This window comes from Barbus barbus (assembly GCF_936440315.1).
Source record: "Barbus barbus genome assembly, chromosome: 12".
Taxonomy (NCBI): domain Eukaryota; kingdom Metazoa; phylum Chordata; class Actinopteri; order Cypriniformes; family Cyprinidae; genus Barbus; species Barbus barbus.
This window is the reverse complement of record NC_136740.1, coordinates 30,417,232-30,434,432: the sequence shown is the minus strand read 5'-3', so window position 1 is coordinate 30,434,432 and position 17,201 is coordinate 30,417,232. Positions and strand designations below refer to the sequence as shown.

General features: G+C 35.5%; 2 protein-coding genes across 6 annotated transcripts in view; both read left to right on the top strand.

The window, feature by feature from the left end:
* LOC306877752 (protein argonaute-1-like) overlaps nucleotides 1-10,128 on the top strand; it is a 65,640-nt gene extending 55,512 nt beyond the window's left edge. Inside the window, exons 15-20 of one of the 2 annotated variants that reach the window (XM_079429696.1) lie at nucleotides 866-956; nucleotides 3,537-3,731; nucleotides 4,121-4,255; nucleotides 5,735-5,836; nucleotides 5,921-6,120; nucleotides 7,634-10,128. In XM_079429696.1, the coding sequence (XP_079285822.1) occupies nucleotides 866-956; nucleotides 3,537-3,731; nucleotides 4,121-4,255; nucleotides 5,735-5,836; nucleotides 5,921-6,120; nucleotides 7,634-7,742 (832 nt within the window). In that variant the 3' untranslated portion in view covers nucleotides 7,743-10,128. The remainder of the gene's footprint in view (nucleotides 1-865; nucleotides 957-3,536; nucleotides 3,732-4,120; nucleotides 4,256-5,734; nucleotides 5,837-5,920; nucleotides 6,121-7,633) is intronic. The other variant, XM_079429697.1, reaches the window with a different exon arrangement.
* Nucleotides 10,129-11,585: 1,457 nt separating this feature from the next.
* Nucleotides 11,586-17,201, top strand: part of LOC306877901 (protein argonaute-3) — a 42,111-nt gene continuing 36,495 nt past the window's right edge. For all 4 annotated transcript variants that reach the window (XM_079429934.1, XM_079429935.1, XM_079429933.1 and 1 more), the window contains exon 1: nucleotides 11,586-12,243. In XM_079429934.1, the coding sequence (XP_079286060.1) occupies nucleotides 12,225-12,243 (19 nt within the window). In that variant the 5' untranslated portion in view covers nucleotides 11,586-12,224. The remainder of the gene's footprint in view (nucleotides 12,244-17,201) is intronic.

Here is a 17,201-nt window from a genome sequence, read left to right as displayed (position 1 = left end):
GTGTTTAGATTTTCACTACCAGTCAAAAGTTTTTGAACCGTAAGGTTTTAATTTTTAATGCATTTATTTGATCCAAGGTACAGCAAAAACAGTAACATTGTAAAATATTTTTACTATTTAAAAAACTTTTTTTATATTTGAATTGCTGAATTTTTAGCATCATTACTCCGGTCACATGATCGTTCAGAAATCATTGTAATATTCTGATTTGCTGCTCAAAAAACATTTATTATTATTATTGTTTAGAAAACAGCTGAGTAGATTTTTTCAGGTTTCTTTGATGAATGGAAAGTTCAGAAGAACAGCATTATGGATGTCTTTATCATCACTTTTGATCAATTTGTTAAATGTATTAATTTCTATAACCCCCCCCCAACAAAAATAAAAAATAAATAAAAAGATACTGGCTCCAAGCTTTTGAATGGTCTAGTGTATAATGTTGTTATTTTGGATAAATGCTGATCTTTGGATATTTCTATTCGTCAACAAATTCTGAAAAAAATGTACTCAACTGTTTTAAATATTGATAATAATAATAATGATATTAAATGTTTCTTGAGCAGCATGTTAGAATGATTTCTGAAGGATCATGTGACACTGAAGACTGGAGTAATAATGCTGAAAATTCAGCTTTGATCACAGAAATAAATTACATTTTAAAATATATTCAAATATATATAGCAGGTATTTTTAATAGTAAAAATATTTCGCAATATTACTGCTTTTGCTATATGTTGGATCAAATAAATGCAGTCTTGGTGAGCAGAGGAGAATTCTATTAAAGACATTAAAAATCTTACTGTTCAAAAGAACTACACTGATAGTGTAGCTTGAGCGTTAACACTTTATTTGAACCTCTTCGCAGGTCGGCAGTGTTCCAGCAGCCGGTGATCTTCCTCGGAGCAGATGTCACTCACCCGCCGGCTGGTGATGGGAAGAAGCCATCTATTACTGCTGTGAGCACGTCACTCACACACACATGCACTGCATTTGAACACTTTCAGCTGTTCTCATGAACTCACGTGTGCATTTTGAATGACATTATTAAATTCAAGTTGGGCTGAGAAGCGGTTTACCCTAAAATCAGCGGACCGCACATGAATAACTGGAACATTATAAGCAACTATCGCACTGTCTTGAAACCATAGTCATGTAGGCAGGAGGCTGGAAGGCTATTTTTAAGTGCTGTTTAGAGGCAGAAATCCGGTTTGCTACCTTAATTAAAATTCAGTTCAGTTGAAATCTAAATTCAGTTCTGAATAGCACACAATTTGTGCAGTTTTATATGGATTTTTAAAAAAATAAATATGTGATATGTAAAATCACTTATTTTAGTATTTTCTTTAAATACTTTCATATTTACAATATAGTATAGTATCTCATTACTGAGCAACTTTACTGTTTCTGTAGAGAAAAAATATTTTAAAAAATATCCAGTTTAAACAACAATAATAGTGTGGCATCAAAAAGAAAGAATGCAGATAATAGCAAATAAATATAAGAAAAAGAAAAAAAAAATTGGGGTCAGTAAGATTTTCTTTGAAAGAAATTATAAAATACTTTTATTTGGCAAGGATGACAGTAAAGACATTTATAATTTTACAAAAGATTTATATTTGTTTTATAAATGCTGTTATTTAGAAATTTCTATTAAAGTATCCTTAAAAATACAAAAATATCACAGTTTTCACAAAGATATTCGGCAGCACAACTGTTTTCAACATTAGTAATAATCAGAAATGTTTCTTGAGCAGGAAATCAGAATGATTTCTGAAGCATCATGTGACATTTTCTATCAGATAAATGCAGCCTTGGGAAGAGACTGTCATCCAAAACAATAAAAAAATCTTACTGACCCCACAATTTTGAACAGCAGTTTATGCGGACAAACTTGGAGATTTAGAGAGATATCAGGGATTTTTAAAATTGTGATTTCAAAGTCTAAATAACTTAAAAATTTAATAATTAAATCTTAAAAGTTAATTATTTTTTTTTTTTTTACATTTTCTATATATATATATATATATATATATATATATATATATATATATATATATATATATATATATATATTATCAGCTAGAAATCACTTTTTGTGGGCAAAATTTTTATAAATAATCATAAATTGCAAACGACTAAAACATGGAAAGTCATTAGTCCTGCTGTAGCTGTTGTTGATGGAGCTAAGTTGTTCCTTTACCAGCAATGGGTCTATTTTTACATACTTAATTTTAATTCATGGCATATTTATGATTATACACTGCTTAATTCAATTTACATTCTTTTTAAAGCTAGACATACAAAACTGCATGATAATGTACTCAAGCAGCTTTCTTGAATGGACCAGTCATCAGATGTGTTATATAACAAGAGCAGCTATTATTGATCCAGGACATAATGAAGTTATATAAATGTAACACAGCTCTCTGTAACCCCAACCTGAGCCGAAAGCCACTTCATTTGAGTCTCAAACCGAAGGCTGTAATTACCAGCCTGCTGCTCTTTGTGGCCGAGGGCCGCCCAGTTTGCTGTGCTTAACACCGCTGACGGCTCCAGAAGTGGCTCGGAGCACGGGCGGAGTGAAAGGGAGGACAAGCCGGAGGTGGGCAGGACAGGATGGGAGCTATGAAAAGGGAAAATGGCTCGCCGGTGACTCACAGACGCAAAGGAAATGATGTCACCTCCCGCCCTGCACATGCAACCACTTGTAAGCTTGTACTCTTTCGCTGGTTGCCAAGCGACGGTGACAAAGGGCTGAGTCACGCAGGCGGACGGCGAGAACATTTACAGAGGCTGGATGATGCAGAGGGAGCGGCGATGGGCCGGTTTCCGCAGGGAATGTGAGGTGAACAGCTGACGACAGCCGGATGATGATCGTTCTCTTTTCTGCAACTAGGGGGCAGCAGATTTCTGTACTGTTCTCTGCAGCCGTTCACATTTGTTTTGAATTGTTTCGATTTATCACTGATTCTAACATGCATCGCTCTCATGTTTTTACTTAGTTTACATTCAAAACAGCTGTGTCATGTTCTTCCTGGTTATTGTTTTGTAGCTTATTTTTTGTCATTTTAAGTATTCTGGTTGGTTGCTAGGTAAAAATCACACATTTGGCAACCCTTTGTTTGTTTTTCTCATGGGTCGGATCTTGTTGCTTGTGTGTGAACTGCAAAAACACTTTTTTGGTGTCTGATTTGTGCCACTTTTATTGATTTATAATTAAGATTTAATTTTTAGTCTGATACATACACTGCCATTCAAAAGTTTGGGGTCAGTAAGATTTTTATTCATTATTCGTTATTTTAAATTGTAATAATATTACACAATTTTACTGTATTTCTGATCAAATAATGCTTGAGAATTTTTCAAAAAAAAAAAAAAATCTTAATGATCCCAAACATTTGAGTGGTAGCAATGCATTATATCTGATCATCATCTAAATAGTCATATCTAATTTTTAAATTAATTTGGATTTTTATTAAACCTAATTTTTAATGCTATTGTGATGTAACGTGCTCTGACATGACTCATCTGTGCAGGTGGTGGGCAGTATGGACGCTCATCCCAGCAGGTACTGCGCTACAGTACGAGTACAGCGACCCAGACAGGAGATTATTGAAGACCTGTCGTACATGGTGCGAGAGTTACTCATCCAGTTCTACAAGTCAACCCGCTTCAAACCCACCAGAATCATCTTCTACAGGGACGGCGTACCAGAAGGACAGTTACCACAAGTAAGCACTATTATGGTTCATTCAGAAGTCTCTTCTGCTCATCTAGGCTGCATTTAATTGATCAAAAATACTGTAAAATTATGAAATATTATTGCAATTTAAAATAACTGTTTTCTATTTGAATATATTTTAAAATGTAATTTATTCCTGTGATCAAAGCTGTATTTTCAGCATCATTACTCCAGTCTTCAGTGTCACATGATCCTTCAGAAATCATTCTAATATAATGATTTGCTGCTAAAGAAACATTTCTGATTATTATCAATGTTGAAAACAGTTTGATTAATTTAGTTTTTCATGATTCTTTGATGAATATAAAGTTGAAAAGAACAGCATTTATTTGAAATAGAAATGTTTTGTAGCATCATAAATGTGGCGTCCTTGTGTAGATCCTGCACTACGAGCTGTTGGCCATCAGAGACGCCTGCATCAAGCTGGAGAAGGACTACCAGCCGGGCATCACCTACGTAGTAGTGCAGAAGCGCCATCACACCCGCCTTTTCTGCGCTGATAAATCTGAAAGAGTGAGCTTCTGCAAAACAGCGTTTTAAAGCTGACATTCCTAGAAGTGTTATTTTTGTAGCAGTTATTTTAGTATCATTGATATATTACTAAGTGCTTTTAAAGGATTAATCATGATTAATCACATCCAAAATAAAAGTTTTTGTTTAGATAAAATGTTTTTGTACTGTGTATATTTATTATGTATGTATAAATACAAAAACATGCATGTATATATTTAAGAAAAATATGCTATTTTATTTTATAATGTTTTTTATGGTTTTAGTTTGTTTGAGGTATTATAATACTTCAGCTTATTGTAAACAAAGTGAGAAATGTTAAGTTAAAATAGCTTAAATAAATGCTAAATTTAAAATAAATTAAAAAGTAAAAATAATTTAAATTAATACTTAATATTCAATAAAAATATTAATAAAATGAAATTAATATTTAAACAAAAAATGCATATGTAATTCAATAGCTGAAATAAATGTCTGGATTTTTCATGTTTTATTTTATTGTAGGTAATTTATTTTATTTCAAGGTTTTAGTTTTTGTTCATTTAGTTTGTTATTTTAGTACTTCATCTTTAGATGAAAATTAGAAATATTGCCTTGGCAATTAGCTGAAATAAAACTTATATATTTATTTATTTATAGTTTTTTTTTGTTTTTTTTCAAGTAAAGATGAGTTTTTATATACAGTTGCATGCGAAAGTTTGGGAACCCCTTGCAGAATCTGTGAAAATGTGAATAATTTTAACAAAATAAGAGAGATCATACAAAATGCATGTTATTTTTTATTTAGTGCTGTCCTGAGTAAGATATTTTCAATAAAATATATTTACATATAGTCCACACGACAAAAAAATTGCTGAAATTATTAAAATAACCCCATTCAAAAGTTTGGGAACCCTTGGTTCTTAATACTGTGTGTGGTTACCTGGATGATCTACGATGTTTTGTGATGGTTGTTCATGAGTCCCTTGTTTGTTCTGAACAGTTCAACTGAGCACTGTTCTTCAGAAAAATCCTCCAGGTCCTGCAGAATCTTCAGTTTTCCAGCATCTTTTGCATATTTGAACCCTTTCCAGCAGTGACTGTATGATTTTGAGATCCACCTTTTCACGCTGAGGATGATTGAGGGACTCAAACACAACAATTAAAAAAGGTTCAAACATCCACTGATGCTCCAGAAGGAAACACGATGCATTAAGAGCCGGGGGTGAAAACTTTTGAACAGGATGAAGATGTCTAAATTTTTCTTCGGAAGCAACAGAAGCTACTTGCATGTTTCCTGGAAGACAAATGAAGTACAATTTACCTTGATCTTCAAATTCATAAAGTTTTAACATGCATTTTTATATGATCTCTCTTATTTTGTTAAAATTATTTTCATTTTCACAAATTCTGCAAGGGCTTCCCAAACTTTCGCATGCAACTGTATATATATGTTCAGGTTAATTTAGCAATCTTGATTCTAATCCGTGTGGTTTTGCTCAGATCGGGAAGAGTGGGAACATTCCAGCAGGAACTACGGTCGACACCAGCATCACGCATCCATTCGAGTTTGATTTCTACCTGTGCAGTCACGCAGGTATTCAGGTGAGCTCCCAGACTCGGTGCAAACATTCATTCATGGCCGTGTGCCTGTAATTGTGGTGTGACGTTCTGTGGTCCTCGTCTCAGGGCACCAGCCGACCCTCACACTACTACGTCCTGTGGGACGACAATCGCTTTACGGCTGACGAGCTGCAGATTCTCACCTACCAGCTGTGCCACACATATGTGCGCTGCACCCGCTCCGTCTCCATCCCAGCGCCTGCGTACTACGCCAGACTCGTGGCTTTCCGTGCCCGATACCATCTGGTGGATAAAGAGCATGACAGGTGAGGCCAAGATCACGAGCATCTGTAGTTTAAATGTGACTAAAATGTATTAGATATATAACAGAATACTGTAGCTCTGTTCCAAAACCTAGCAAGTTGCCTTGCTCCCTACATAGAAAACTACATTCTAAAGGGCTGTTCCTTTCCACTGACCTGCTTCTCCATATCTACTGCATCAGGGGTTCCCAACATTTTTGCCAGCCAAACCCCTTAGACATAAAATATTTATCTGAAGTATCCTCTAAAATTGTAGGTTGATATTTCAATAATTTAACGACACTGTTGCATGTTTATTCTTCTCTGATTTTGGTTAATGGTCACATGACATGCAAATGAACAAATTATTCAAATGAATTTTTATTAAGAGTTTTTTTTTTTATTTTATTGTTATTTATATATAGGTATGCACATATATAGGGCTTATTATTATTATTATTATTATATATTATTTATTGTTGTTGTTTAAATTCCAACTTTTATAAATTGTAAATTACAATTGTCCTTTAATTAAATAGGCCTAATAAATATTTTGTTTTACACTGCAATTTGCAATACTAATATTATAATACTGATTGAGAGATATTGATATATTGGGACTTTTTGTTGTGGACACTTTCAGTATTAATATAAATATTAATTGTTTATAATCAACATTTCTTTCACTTTACATGTCATTTTTATTTATTTATCGAGCTTTTTGCAGTGAATTCTGGGATTGGCTTTTCTGGAAGGATAAATGCAATTCTTATAGTTTTCATTGAGATTAAAAAAAAATATCTCTTGTATCTAGAACATGGCTACAAAGCCTAAGCAAGGCAAGAGTACACACTTACAAATGTATTAATATAGTACATTTAATAAACCATGGTAATTCAAAGTGCTTTACATAAAAGGGATTTAAAAAAAAATAGCAAACATAAAAGATGCATGGGAATGTAAAAAAAGAACAATAATAAGAAAGAAATAAAAAATATAAAATAGATTTAAAATGTGCTAAAAACAAAAAAGAAGAAAAGACAAGAATGCATAAATAAGAAAAAATGCTGTTTAGGTAGTCAGCTTACTAGGTTTTAGAACAGAGCTTTAAATCTTTCTTTATCTTTTCTGCTTTGTATTTATTTGATCAAAAATACAGTAAAATTGTGAAATATTATTACAATTTAAATTTACTGTTTTCTATTTGAATATATAGTAAAATGTAATTTATTTCTGTGATCAAAGCTGTATTTTCAGCATCATTACTCCAGTCTTCAGTGTCACATGATCCTTCAGAAATCATTCTAATATACTGATTTACTGCTCAAGAAACATTTCAGATTATTGTCAATGTTGAAAACAGTTGTGCTGCTCAATATTTTTGTGGAAACCGTGATGCATTTTAATAGAAAGTTCAAAAGAACAGCATTTATTTGAAATATTTGACATTATAAGTGACTCTACTGCCATTTTTGATACTCTAATGCATGCAATATCAGTTTTGAAGTCATTCTTTATCTGGTCTCTGTGTTTATAGCGGGGAGGGCAGTCACGTCTCCGGACAGAGTAACGGTCGGGATCCTCAGGCTCTGGCCAAAGCGGTGCAGATTCACCACGACACCCTGAGGACCATGTACTTTGCCTAAGCAAACCTTTGCCACACACCCCTCGAGCCAGTTCACCGGGTGCTACCAGTCCCACAGAACCCAACATGGAGTCTCACACTTTGAGTTTCACTGAATCTGGCTTTTTTTTATTATTTAATTGTGTATTATTGTATGCTACTTTCGCACTCCCACATGTACGTATGTATGCAATACGGAGGGAAGGAACGCAGACGAACCTGTCGTTTTGTATGCCACCACAAAGCTGCCTCTTAACCTGACGCCAGAGTTCAAACGCCCGAAGTGGAGGAATCGTTGTTACTTCCTTTGGCATTTTTTTTATTGTTGTGAAAGTTTCTTTTTAAATTTTTTATTTTTGTGAATGACATGGTACATTAGCACTTAGTTTTAGTCGAAAGGCACCGCGAGCCCAGAAGAAGCGCAGGCAGTGATCGACTGTAGCAGAAGCCGCAGACGCAGGTGTCTCGGATCGATTTTAGACTCGCTGTTAGTTAAGAGAGTGGCCGAATTAGCGTAACAATAGATGGACCACTGAGTGCATCGCTGCATTTGCACTCTCACATCAGCATAACACCGAAACCAGCATTATGCACCAGCCAAACGCCATGCCAACCGCTGAAAAAGGGCCCTCGTCTGTGATACGTGCAGTTTACTGTACTTGAAAAGGGTGATTTTGCTCACTTTTTTTTAACTTCCAGTGCACATAAATCTTCCTGAACTTGCAGGAATAGTTCACCCAAGAATGATGATTTTATAAATTTTATTCACTCTTGTGTCATTGCAAACCCTAGATTTTGTTTTCTCCCATGAAACAGAATGAGCTGTTTTCAATGCAGCACTAAATAGATGGTGATTTATACCGTGAAGCTCCATGTAAGTGTCATAAAACTAGTCCGCATAATTTTGGAAGTCATATTTTAGATTTGTGTAAGAAAGAGACCCAAATTTAAGTTATTATTCACAAAAAACCTTTACTTTTTGTGTTTTAAATAAGATTGTAAATGAGATTGAGAGCTGCAATGGAGACCAGAATCAGTTAATAATCATTTCATTTTTGGTCGGTTTCTTACATGAATTTATCATGTGAAATCCGAAGACTTGCAATACAGTATTTTTATGGCAGTATAAATTACCATCCACCTTTTGTTGCACAGAAAACAGAATATATATATACTTTTTTTTTTTTTTTTTGGGTGGACTTTTCCTTTAAACTGTTTCTTCCACTGGCCTCTGTACACGAAGCAAAACAAGGTCACTGAGAGCAGTCGTTAAGAACACCGTACGTCATGTTTAAGATGATGAAAGAGAATGTGATGCCGGGAGCTCGAACAATGCAGGAATAGCTGTTTGTATATAGTGAGCCTGTCCTCTCTCCCACACAGGCTCCCGAAGGCCGTTGGGTCGCATCACCACACGTCATAGTGGTTCTGCATTGTTTGCAAACGTGCCGTTGGTAACACTGCCACATTCCCTTCCCAACAACAAGCACATTTAACACTTGCCAGTATCATTGCACCTTTTACCCTCGCCTGACGCCCGTCGGTGCAGCGAGCATGTGGGCATGCCGGAAAACGCCTATTCCGCAGGTTAGGGGAGCATTATGCCATGCAGTCATGTTATATGGTCGATGTATGAAATGCATGTTTAAACTGAGTTGGTGTTGTAACTGGAGCCTCTTAGTAATCATATTAAGACCGTACTAACATTTGATGCCATACTTTCTCACCCGTTTGCCTTAAAATGAAAAAGCTGTCATTACGAATCTGGATTTTTTTGTTTTTGTTTCCACAGCTGCATACAAATAACACTTCATAGGGTGAACAAATAATGACAGAGTTTTCATTTTTTGGTGAACTTACCCTTTAAGGAAACCTTTTAATGCTATAAAAAGTGGCTAAGAGGCTCCACAAGGTGGTGTTGTTGAAAGACTCTCCTCAAAGCACCTAAAACGGTTTGTTGAAATTCAAAGGGATTTTAATGTAACGGTTGACCATGTGTTATTTTAACTCGCATTTATGAAATGTATACAAAGACATGCCTTTATATATTAAGTTTTACCAAGCCAACAAGGTGATTTTTATTGATGCCCGCTGTACAATATTGATCCGGTCTGTCCTAGACTAAATATTCTGATGCAGTACTTGACTCTCAGAAGCCACAGCACCTCATGGGTGATGAAGAAGATGGAGGTGCGTGATGGCGTAATTGGAGAGTGAACTTCACCCGACCTCAATGTTTAAGCAATATTAAGCCACTGATAAAGAACAGTCTGTATCATAGCACTTCCCAGTAGATTCAATGAATGAACACATAAGCAAGTCATTTTGGCTCTGTATGTAATAGTGAGAGGACTTTGTTCGGGACGATTATTTTTTAAAGAAAATAAAAGTGTTTTTTTATTAAATACTGTGTTGAGTCCTGGTTTCAGATGTGAGGGGGTCTGGGGTTAAAATATACAACTGTATTTCATTATTTACTGCTTTTTGCAGTGACAGTCTTTTGTCCATCACTGGATGAACCCTGGGCATCATGTTATTCATACATCTAATTCTATTGATGTAGCATGCATTTACAACCCATTTACTTCCAAAATACAACATTTCGAACAGAAACCAGATTTCAATTGAAAAAGCACATTTTTAAATGTTGATAAATGATGACCATATTTTTCTTTGGAATAACATGCACCGATTAATGCATGCTTCATTAGACCAGGAAAGTGATTGTGGTTAATTTTGATTTCATGTTGACTTTAATCAATGGCGTTTTCATGCATCCTTTGCAAAAATCACTCTTATCATCTATTCTGTTTTATTAAATGGATACCATAATTCATACCATACCATATCGGTATTCATTCTTGCGCGAGTTATTGCACTGAATTGAATGCTACAGTTTATTTAAGAATGGTTTTACAAAGGATTTTATGAAGATGAATGAGGCCTAATAAGTGAAATCATTCTTATCATCTTTTCTGGTTTATTGAATGGGTTAAGATTATAATTCATGTTATCGGTTTTACGAACAGATGGGAATGAAATGATTGAGAGATCCTTTAATGTTTGTATAACCAAGAAAAAACCTTTTTAAAGCATTTTAACAAAACCGAGAACATTTCGAAATAACGTTTTTATGACTTTAATGGGAACATTAGCAAAACGTTCTGAGAATTTTTTTATAGATAGATAGATACCCAGCTAACAAGTAAAATCTTAAGAACTTTAGATAACATTTTGGCAAAGTTCTCTCAAAGTTATGAACAAACAGTAACATTAATAGAATGTTTATTGTTAAAGTTAGTCTTTAATAATGTTCTCGAAACTATTCATACACTGTTCATGGAACATTTTAGTTGAACGTTTGTCTGACATTTTTGAAATGTTTCAGAATGTTCAGAGACATTTCAAAAGTAACATGTTTGCAAAATGATAAAATAGAATGTTCCATGAACATTTGTATAACCAAGAAACATTTAAAAACTGGACGTTTAGAACGTTCAGAAATAATGTTTTCATAACTTAATATGAACGTAAACAAAACGTTGTTAGAACAAAATTTTGTTAGCAGATAGATAGATAGATAGATAGATAGATGGATTAATGGATGGATTGATGGATGGATGGATGGATAGAGATGGATGGATGGATGGATAGATAGATAGATGGATGGATGGATAGATAGATAGAATTTAATGGTTTTGCGAAGGATTTTACGAAGATGAATGAGGCCTAATAAGTTGATGATGATGATGGTGATGAGGCTGCCTCAAACTCCGTCCCTTCCCTCGCGAGCTCGCGCTTCCTCTCGCAGCCAATCAGCGCGCGGCTCTCGCGGCAGGTCAGTGCGTCGCGCTCGCGGAGGATCAGACGCTCCATATTTAGCTGAAGCGAGTCTCTCAGAGGCTCCGAGTGTCAGAGAAACCCTGCGAGAGAGTTCAACTCCCAACTTATTTCGTGTCACCGCCGGCGTAAAACGAAAGGAGTACACGCCATCAAAAAGCCTCGAGCTCCGAGGACGGTATTCATGGAGGATCGGGGACTTTCGCGGATTTTTTCCCTCACAGATGGGAATGTAGCTTAGCTGGTTAGCCTGGCCACTAGCAGTAGCAGGCTAGCTGTGTCGAAGAGCGGAGGCGACATAAGTTGACTTTTACTCGCTATAACGTCATAACACCTCAATAAACCGCCTCGGTCTTTCCAAAGACGCGTTTCTGAAGGCGTCGCCGTCACAGAAACAACGATTCGGGACTGTATTCAGGGGAACTTCTCGTCTTAGCTGGCTGGCTAGCTGGCCGTCACGTCAATCTGTCAACCGAACCAGAAAATCCAGACCGGATAGTTGGAGCCACCGAACCTCCCTCTCCTCTGATATACGAGCTGCTGGGACGCTGGATTAGGAGCCCTAAAACCGGGAGGAGACGCTCGCATTGGGTTAACGGAACCGTAGAGTTTCTGAAGTTCGTGTACTGCGAGCCGGGGACGGAACCGGACAGAGACCTCATGAATGGAAATCGGAACTACAGGTGTGTGTGTGTGTGGTTTTGGGTCTTTTGAGCACATCTGGCTGTTTGCAAAGTTATGACGAGGGATTGAACGGATGCATAATTGTGACCCTGGACCACAAAACCAGTCATAAGGGTCAATTTATTCGAAATTGAGATTTATACATCATCTGAAAGCTGAATAAATATACTCTTTCCATTGATGTGTGGTTTGTTAGTATAGAACAATATTTGATCGAGATGCAACTATTTGAAAATCAGGAATCTGATGGTGCAAAAAAATCTAAATATTGAGAAAATCACCTTTAAAGTTGTCCAAATTAAGTTCTTAGCCATGCATATTACTAATCAAAAATTACGTTTTAATATATTTATGGTAGGAAATTTTCAAATTATCTTCATAGAACATGATCTTAATATCCTAATAATTTTTGACAGAAAAAAACATTTTGAAAAAATATTGTTTGCTATTGCTACAAATACACCTGTGCTACTGTACTTATGACTGGCTTTGTGGTTCAGGGCCACATTTGTATTTGACATGTATGTTACAATATATATAATATTATATACATGCATATAATTTTAAAACATGTATGTATGCTGCTGAGCATCGTTATGGTTGAGCAGGTGTTAACCTAATAACTAATAAACCAGCATCTGTATTTGACCTCTATAAATGACAACCACAAACTCTCACAACTTTGTCTTCGTTGTGAACATCATGTTTATATAAAACCTTATTTTTGACACTTTTTTTATGTTTGAAGTATTATTGAGTCCTCATGGAAAACCTAGAGAGATCTGGGAATTTAAAACTGTGTTTTACACGCCTGGAAATATCATGAAAATGGATCAAATCTTGGACTTTTTGTGAATATGTTTTCTATTTATTATCAACTTTAAATTATTTAATGTCTCAGTATTGGTCTTGAATAAATGGCAAGCCATAGTGAGGTCTAATTATGCTATTTTGTGTCTCTTGTTTTGTCAAAACGATTCACAAATGAGTCTGAATGGTTCATTGGTAAGTCAGTGTGAATTCGACTCATTGTTTAAAATGTGGAGGGGGTAGAACACGTTTGACCAGTATTTTTACCTTTAACTTAAAACTATTTTTCATACATTTATTTAGTATTATTTGGATAATAATTTCACCTTTTATAAAATAAGAATTCATATTTTGTTTTAATTGTAATTTACATTTTTAGATGTTTTAATTATGTCCTAACAATTATGTAGTCAAAAACTGAAGTAATTGGTTTTAAGGTAATAAGGCCATCAGTCACTAATGTAATCCTGTTGGTCATGAAAAGCCATGATGGGTCCATTTCTGCTTTTAAGCATCTCAAAATCTTTTCCATTAGAATTCTTATTAGGACTGCATGACTGTACCATAGTCAAGCGTTTCTGTGAAATACCGAGTTCATGTTTGTAATGTTCTTAGTACATGTCTTGGAGTGTGGTTTAGATCAGAGCAATTATCTCATTGTGCCTCATCGTGGGCATTTTAAAGGCTGACTGTGAGTCATTTTGTGATGTAATGAAGCACTGGTCAGACACGATGAGGGTGGTTTGCCTCATGTAACCAGCAGTAAGTGGGTTAGAATCAGGTCAGATGAGTGACCTCTCATAGCCTCACTGACATGAAGGGCAGAAGTTAATCTCTGGCAAATTTCCCATTTTTAAGTGCGCTTCCCTAAAATCGTGTAATCCTTTTTGCTTGTGGCTGTTTTCTTGAATGATACTTGTTCTGTGTTGACTAATAAGGTGATATTTCAGGGGTCTGCATTGTGTGTCACCTATGGAATACCCCCACCTGAAGGGGCTTTGTGAAGAGAGGCTATCTTGCGCATTGGATTTTCCCTTAGAACATGTTCAGTGGTTCTGTGCTGTTGCTGAGAAATAAGGCTTTTTCAAGATTGTATAAAATAATGTGCCTTTGCTGTACAGTGGTTGATTGGCATGTTTTTTTGCTGTTGTTGTTTTTGCCCCTGAGTAGTTTGCAATGTAATTGGCAGCCTAAAGGGCTAAATCTGATTTAGTCTTCCCAAATTGTTTTTTCATTTTCTGAATTCATTTTAATAGTTAAATTACATATTATTAATCAAAAAGCATGTCTAATGAATTTAATTTTATTCATTTTGTGAAAAGTTGTTTGTGAGGACCAGAATAAAATTATTATTGATAAAAAAAAAACCCCCAAAAAAAAACCATGAAACGTATACAATTTAATAAAAGTAACAAAATATTACTTTTAGAGCCCTATGAAATTTGTAAAAAATCTTCCCCCCCCAAATTCCATGGATTTTTTTTTTCTCTAAATTCTCTCTATTCTTTTTTTTTTTTTTTTTTTTTTTTTTCATTTGGATTTTTCTGGATTCTGTTTTAATGATTTAATTAATTTGTATCACTCAAAGCATGTCTAATGAATTGAAATCACAAAAATGATACAATTTATTAAGGTGGTATTTCTTTTTTTCCATTTTGGATTCAATTTTCTTCTGCTTAAAATAGTCTGGATTCTGTTTTAATGATTAATTTAAGTTTATTGATGAAAAAAGCATGTCTAATTAATAAAAATCTTGAAACTATACAATTTATTAAAAGTTTAACAACAGTTGCATTTTTAGGGCCCTTTGAAATCTAATTGATTTTTTTCCCAAATTCCATGTTTGTTTGTTTGTTTATCATTACTTTGCGAAGTACATTCTACTTTGCAATAATATATTTCTGTTTTCAGTTTCATCAAGTTAAACCAAACTTTTATTTCTGACAGTTTAAGACATTTATCCATCCAAAATCTGCCAAATTACGTGACATTCTGCGTTATATTGTAAATTTCCCTTTTTATGACTGGATTCTTGGATTCACTGGCTTCTGTGACTCTGTCCCTGTGAGTCTGTGAATCAGTGACCTTGAAGAGACCTAACCTGTGCGGTTTTATTAGGGAAGATGCTAAATATGGCATGGCTCGAGGAGTTTAACAACAAATGTTTCCTGTCACTAATCTAAGAAGGGCCCCTGTTGAGGGGAAGCCCCCATCGTGTCTCATTTCGAGGTAATGCTACAGGTGGGTGGGTATAGGCCAAAATGATGTCGTTTTCCCGCGCAGATTGCATAAACTGTTTTTCGAACCTTTCGAGAGAGCATGAAGTCACTTAATGATCAAAGTGCCCAGCTTTTCCCAGTAGTTGTGCTGTTGTGCCACAGCGTGCTGCATTGACTTGTGATTGCCGCTGTTTGTTTGATGGCAGTGCCAAAGCAGAGGATGAGTTACATCCTTTGTTTCACATCCAAAGCCCCTCGATCTCCTCCTATCGCCCATAAGTTAATGACATGCTATGTGTGGTTTCTATGGTGAGTGCAGTTTGCCTTAAACTGGCATTGTGGATAGCCAATAGTGAAGGTTTTTTGGGGGGCCCAGTGTGACGGTGAAATAGTTTTGGGGCCACCAGCACTGTCTGTCAACGTCAATATGTATTTGCTCTTAAATGGCTTAAAAGGGTGATTTTTGAAGCATAATTTCAACCAAATTGCAAGTGCTTATTGCAGTTATTTAAAAACACAGTATAAAGTCTATAAAAACTATAAAAAAAATCATTTTGAACAGTTTTCCCTTAAATTAACACTGGTTATCAGTTTTTAAAAGTAACTTATTCAAATGGGTTTCTTGCAATAAAAATTTGACTTTTGTTATTCAGTGCAGTTTTAGTCTCGTTAAGCAAGCTGTTTATCTTCAGAACTGATTAATGATTTTGTTATTGTGTCAAAAAGCATAAATAGAACAGTGAATTACCAAAATGTATTTATTATTCTGCTTATGCTTTTAAATATTGCTGCATATTAGTGTGCCCTTAAAATAATCCGTGCATCTCTAATTTTTAAGAGACCTATAGCCAATTAAAAAGCAATCATTGAATGCTCATGTCATGATATTGCATTGTTTTATATTGGCCAGACCTGTTCATCACCACGTGCACTGCACAGTCACTATGACCCATCATAGCCCAAGAATGTGATCCCTTTCATTTTCACTGCTGAGACACTGTGATGCATTGTGTTCAGCATCACGGGTGGATATGCAGCTTGAAAGTGTGCAGGCAATAAATTAAGTAGAAAAAGATGGGTGAAGAAGAGGTTTTAGGGCCCTCTGGAGTGGGTTGTCGGCCTGGGGAATGTTTTCATGGCAGTTACGTATGGAGGCGTAGCGATCTCTCTGTGTGCATGGGGCCCTCTATGGCCTTTAGGGCCTTTTTTTTCTTTGAAGGTTAGCTGGGGGAAGGCAAAGAGGCTCTGAGGAGGGAGTTTATACCATAAGAGGAGAGAAAGGGACGAAGCTTGACCTAGGCTAGACCTCTGAGTCTCAGATACCTTTGCTTAATTGCTGCTTTTCTGCTTGAAAATGTGTCTGTTTCTCGCTGTGCTTGTAGCAAATTAAGCCTGTTAACTACACAGAGTGCCTTTCACCTCGCTGTGGTGGAATCACAACCCAGAATGGATTTCATCAGAAGCACTCTTGGTGTGGTCAGGGTTCAGGCTGTTTTCCTCTGCCGTGTCCCTTGGCAAATATTGGCCAGCGTCTGTCCCTTCAGAACCCCAACACCCCTGCTTTGCCAGCATCCACAGTGGTCTTATTGTAGCTGCTCATTCTATTGAGTTAGTTATTTTAAGTGAATCAAAAACAATTTTAAAATAGTTGGAGTGGTTACTGAATTAATTTGACTGTCTTACTAAACTGCAGGTTATTGCTTTCATCATATTTGTTTTTAAAATGATTTGCTGTTACTGCTTTATATTACTTAATGCTCAGTGTTTTTTTTTTTTAACTGATATTTTGTATTACAATGTTTTTATGAAGTTTTATTTCATAACAAATTCTGTTTTCCACATTAAATAAAATTTGGAATTGAATTAATTTGAATAATTAAAAAAAAACACAATCTATTGAAGCTTGTTTGAAGGGTTAAAAATTGTCA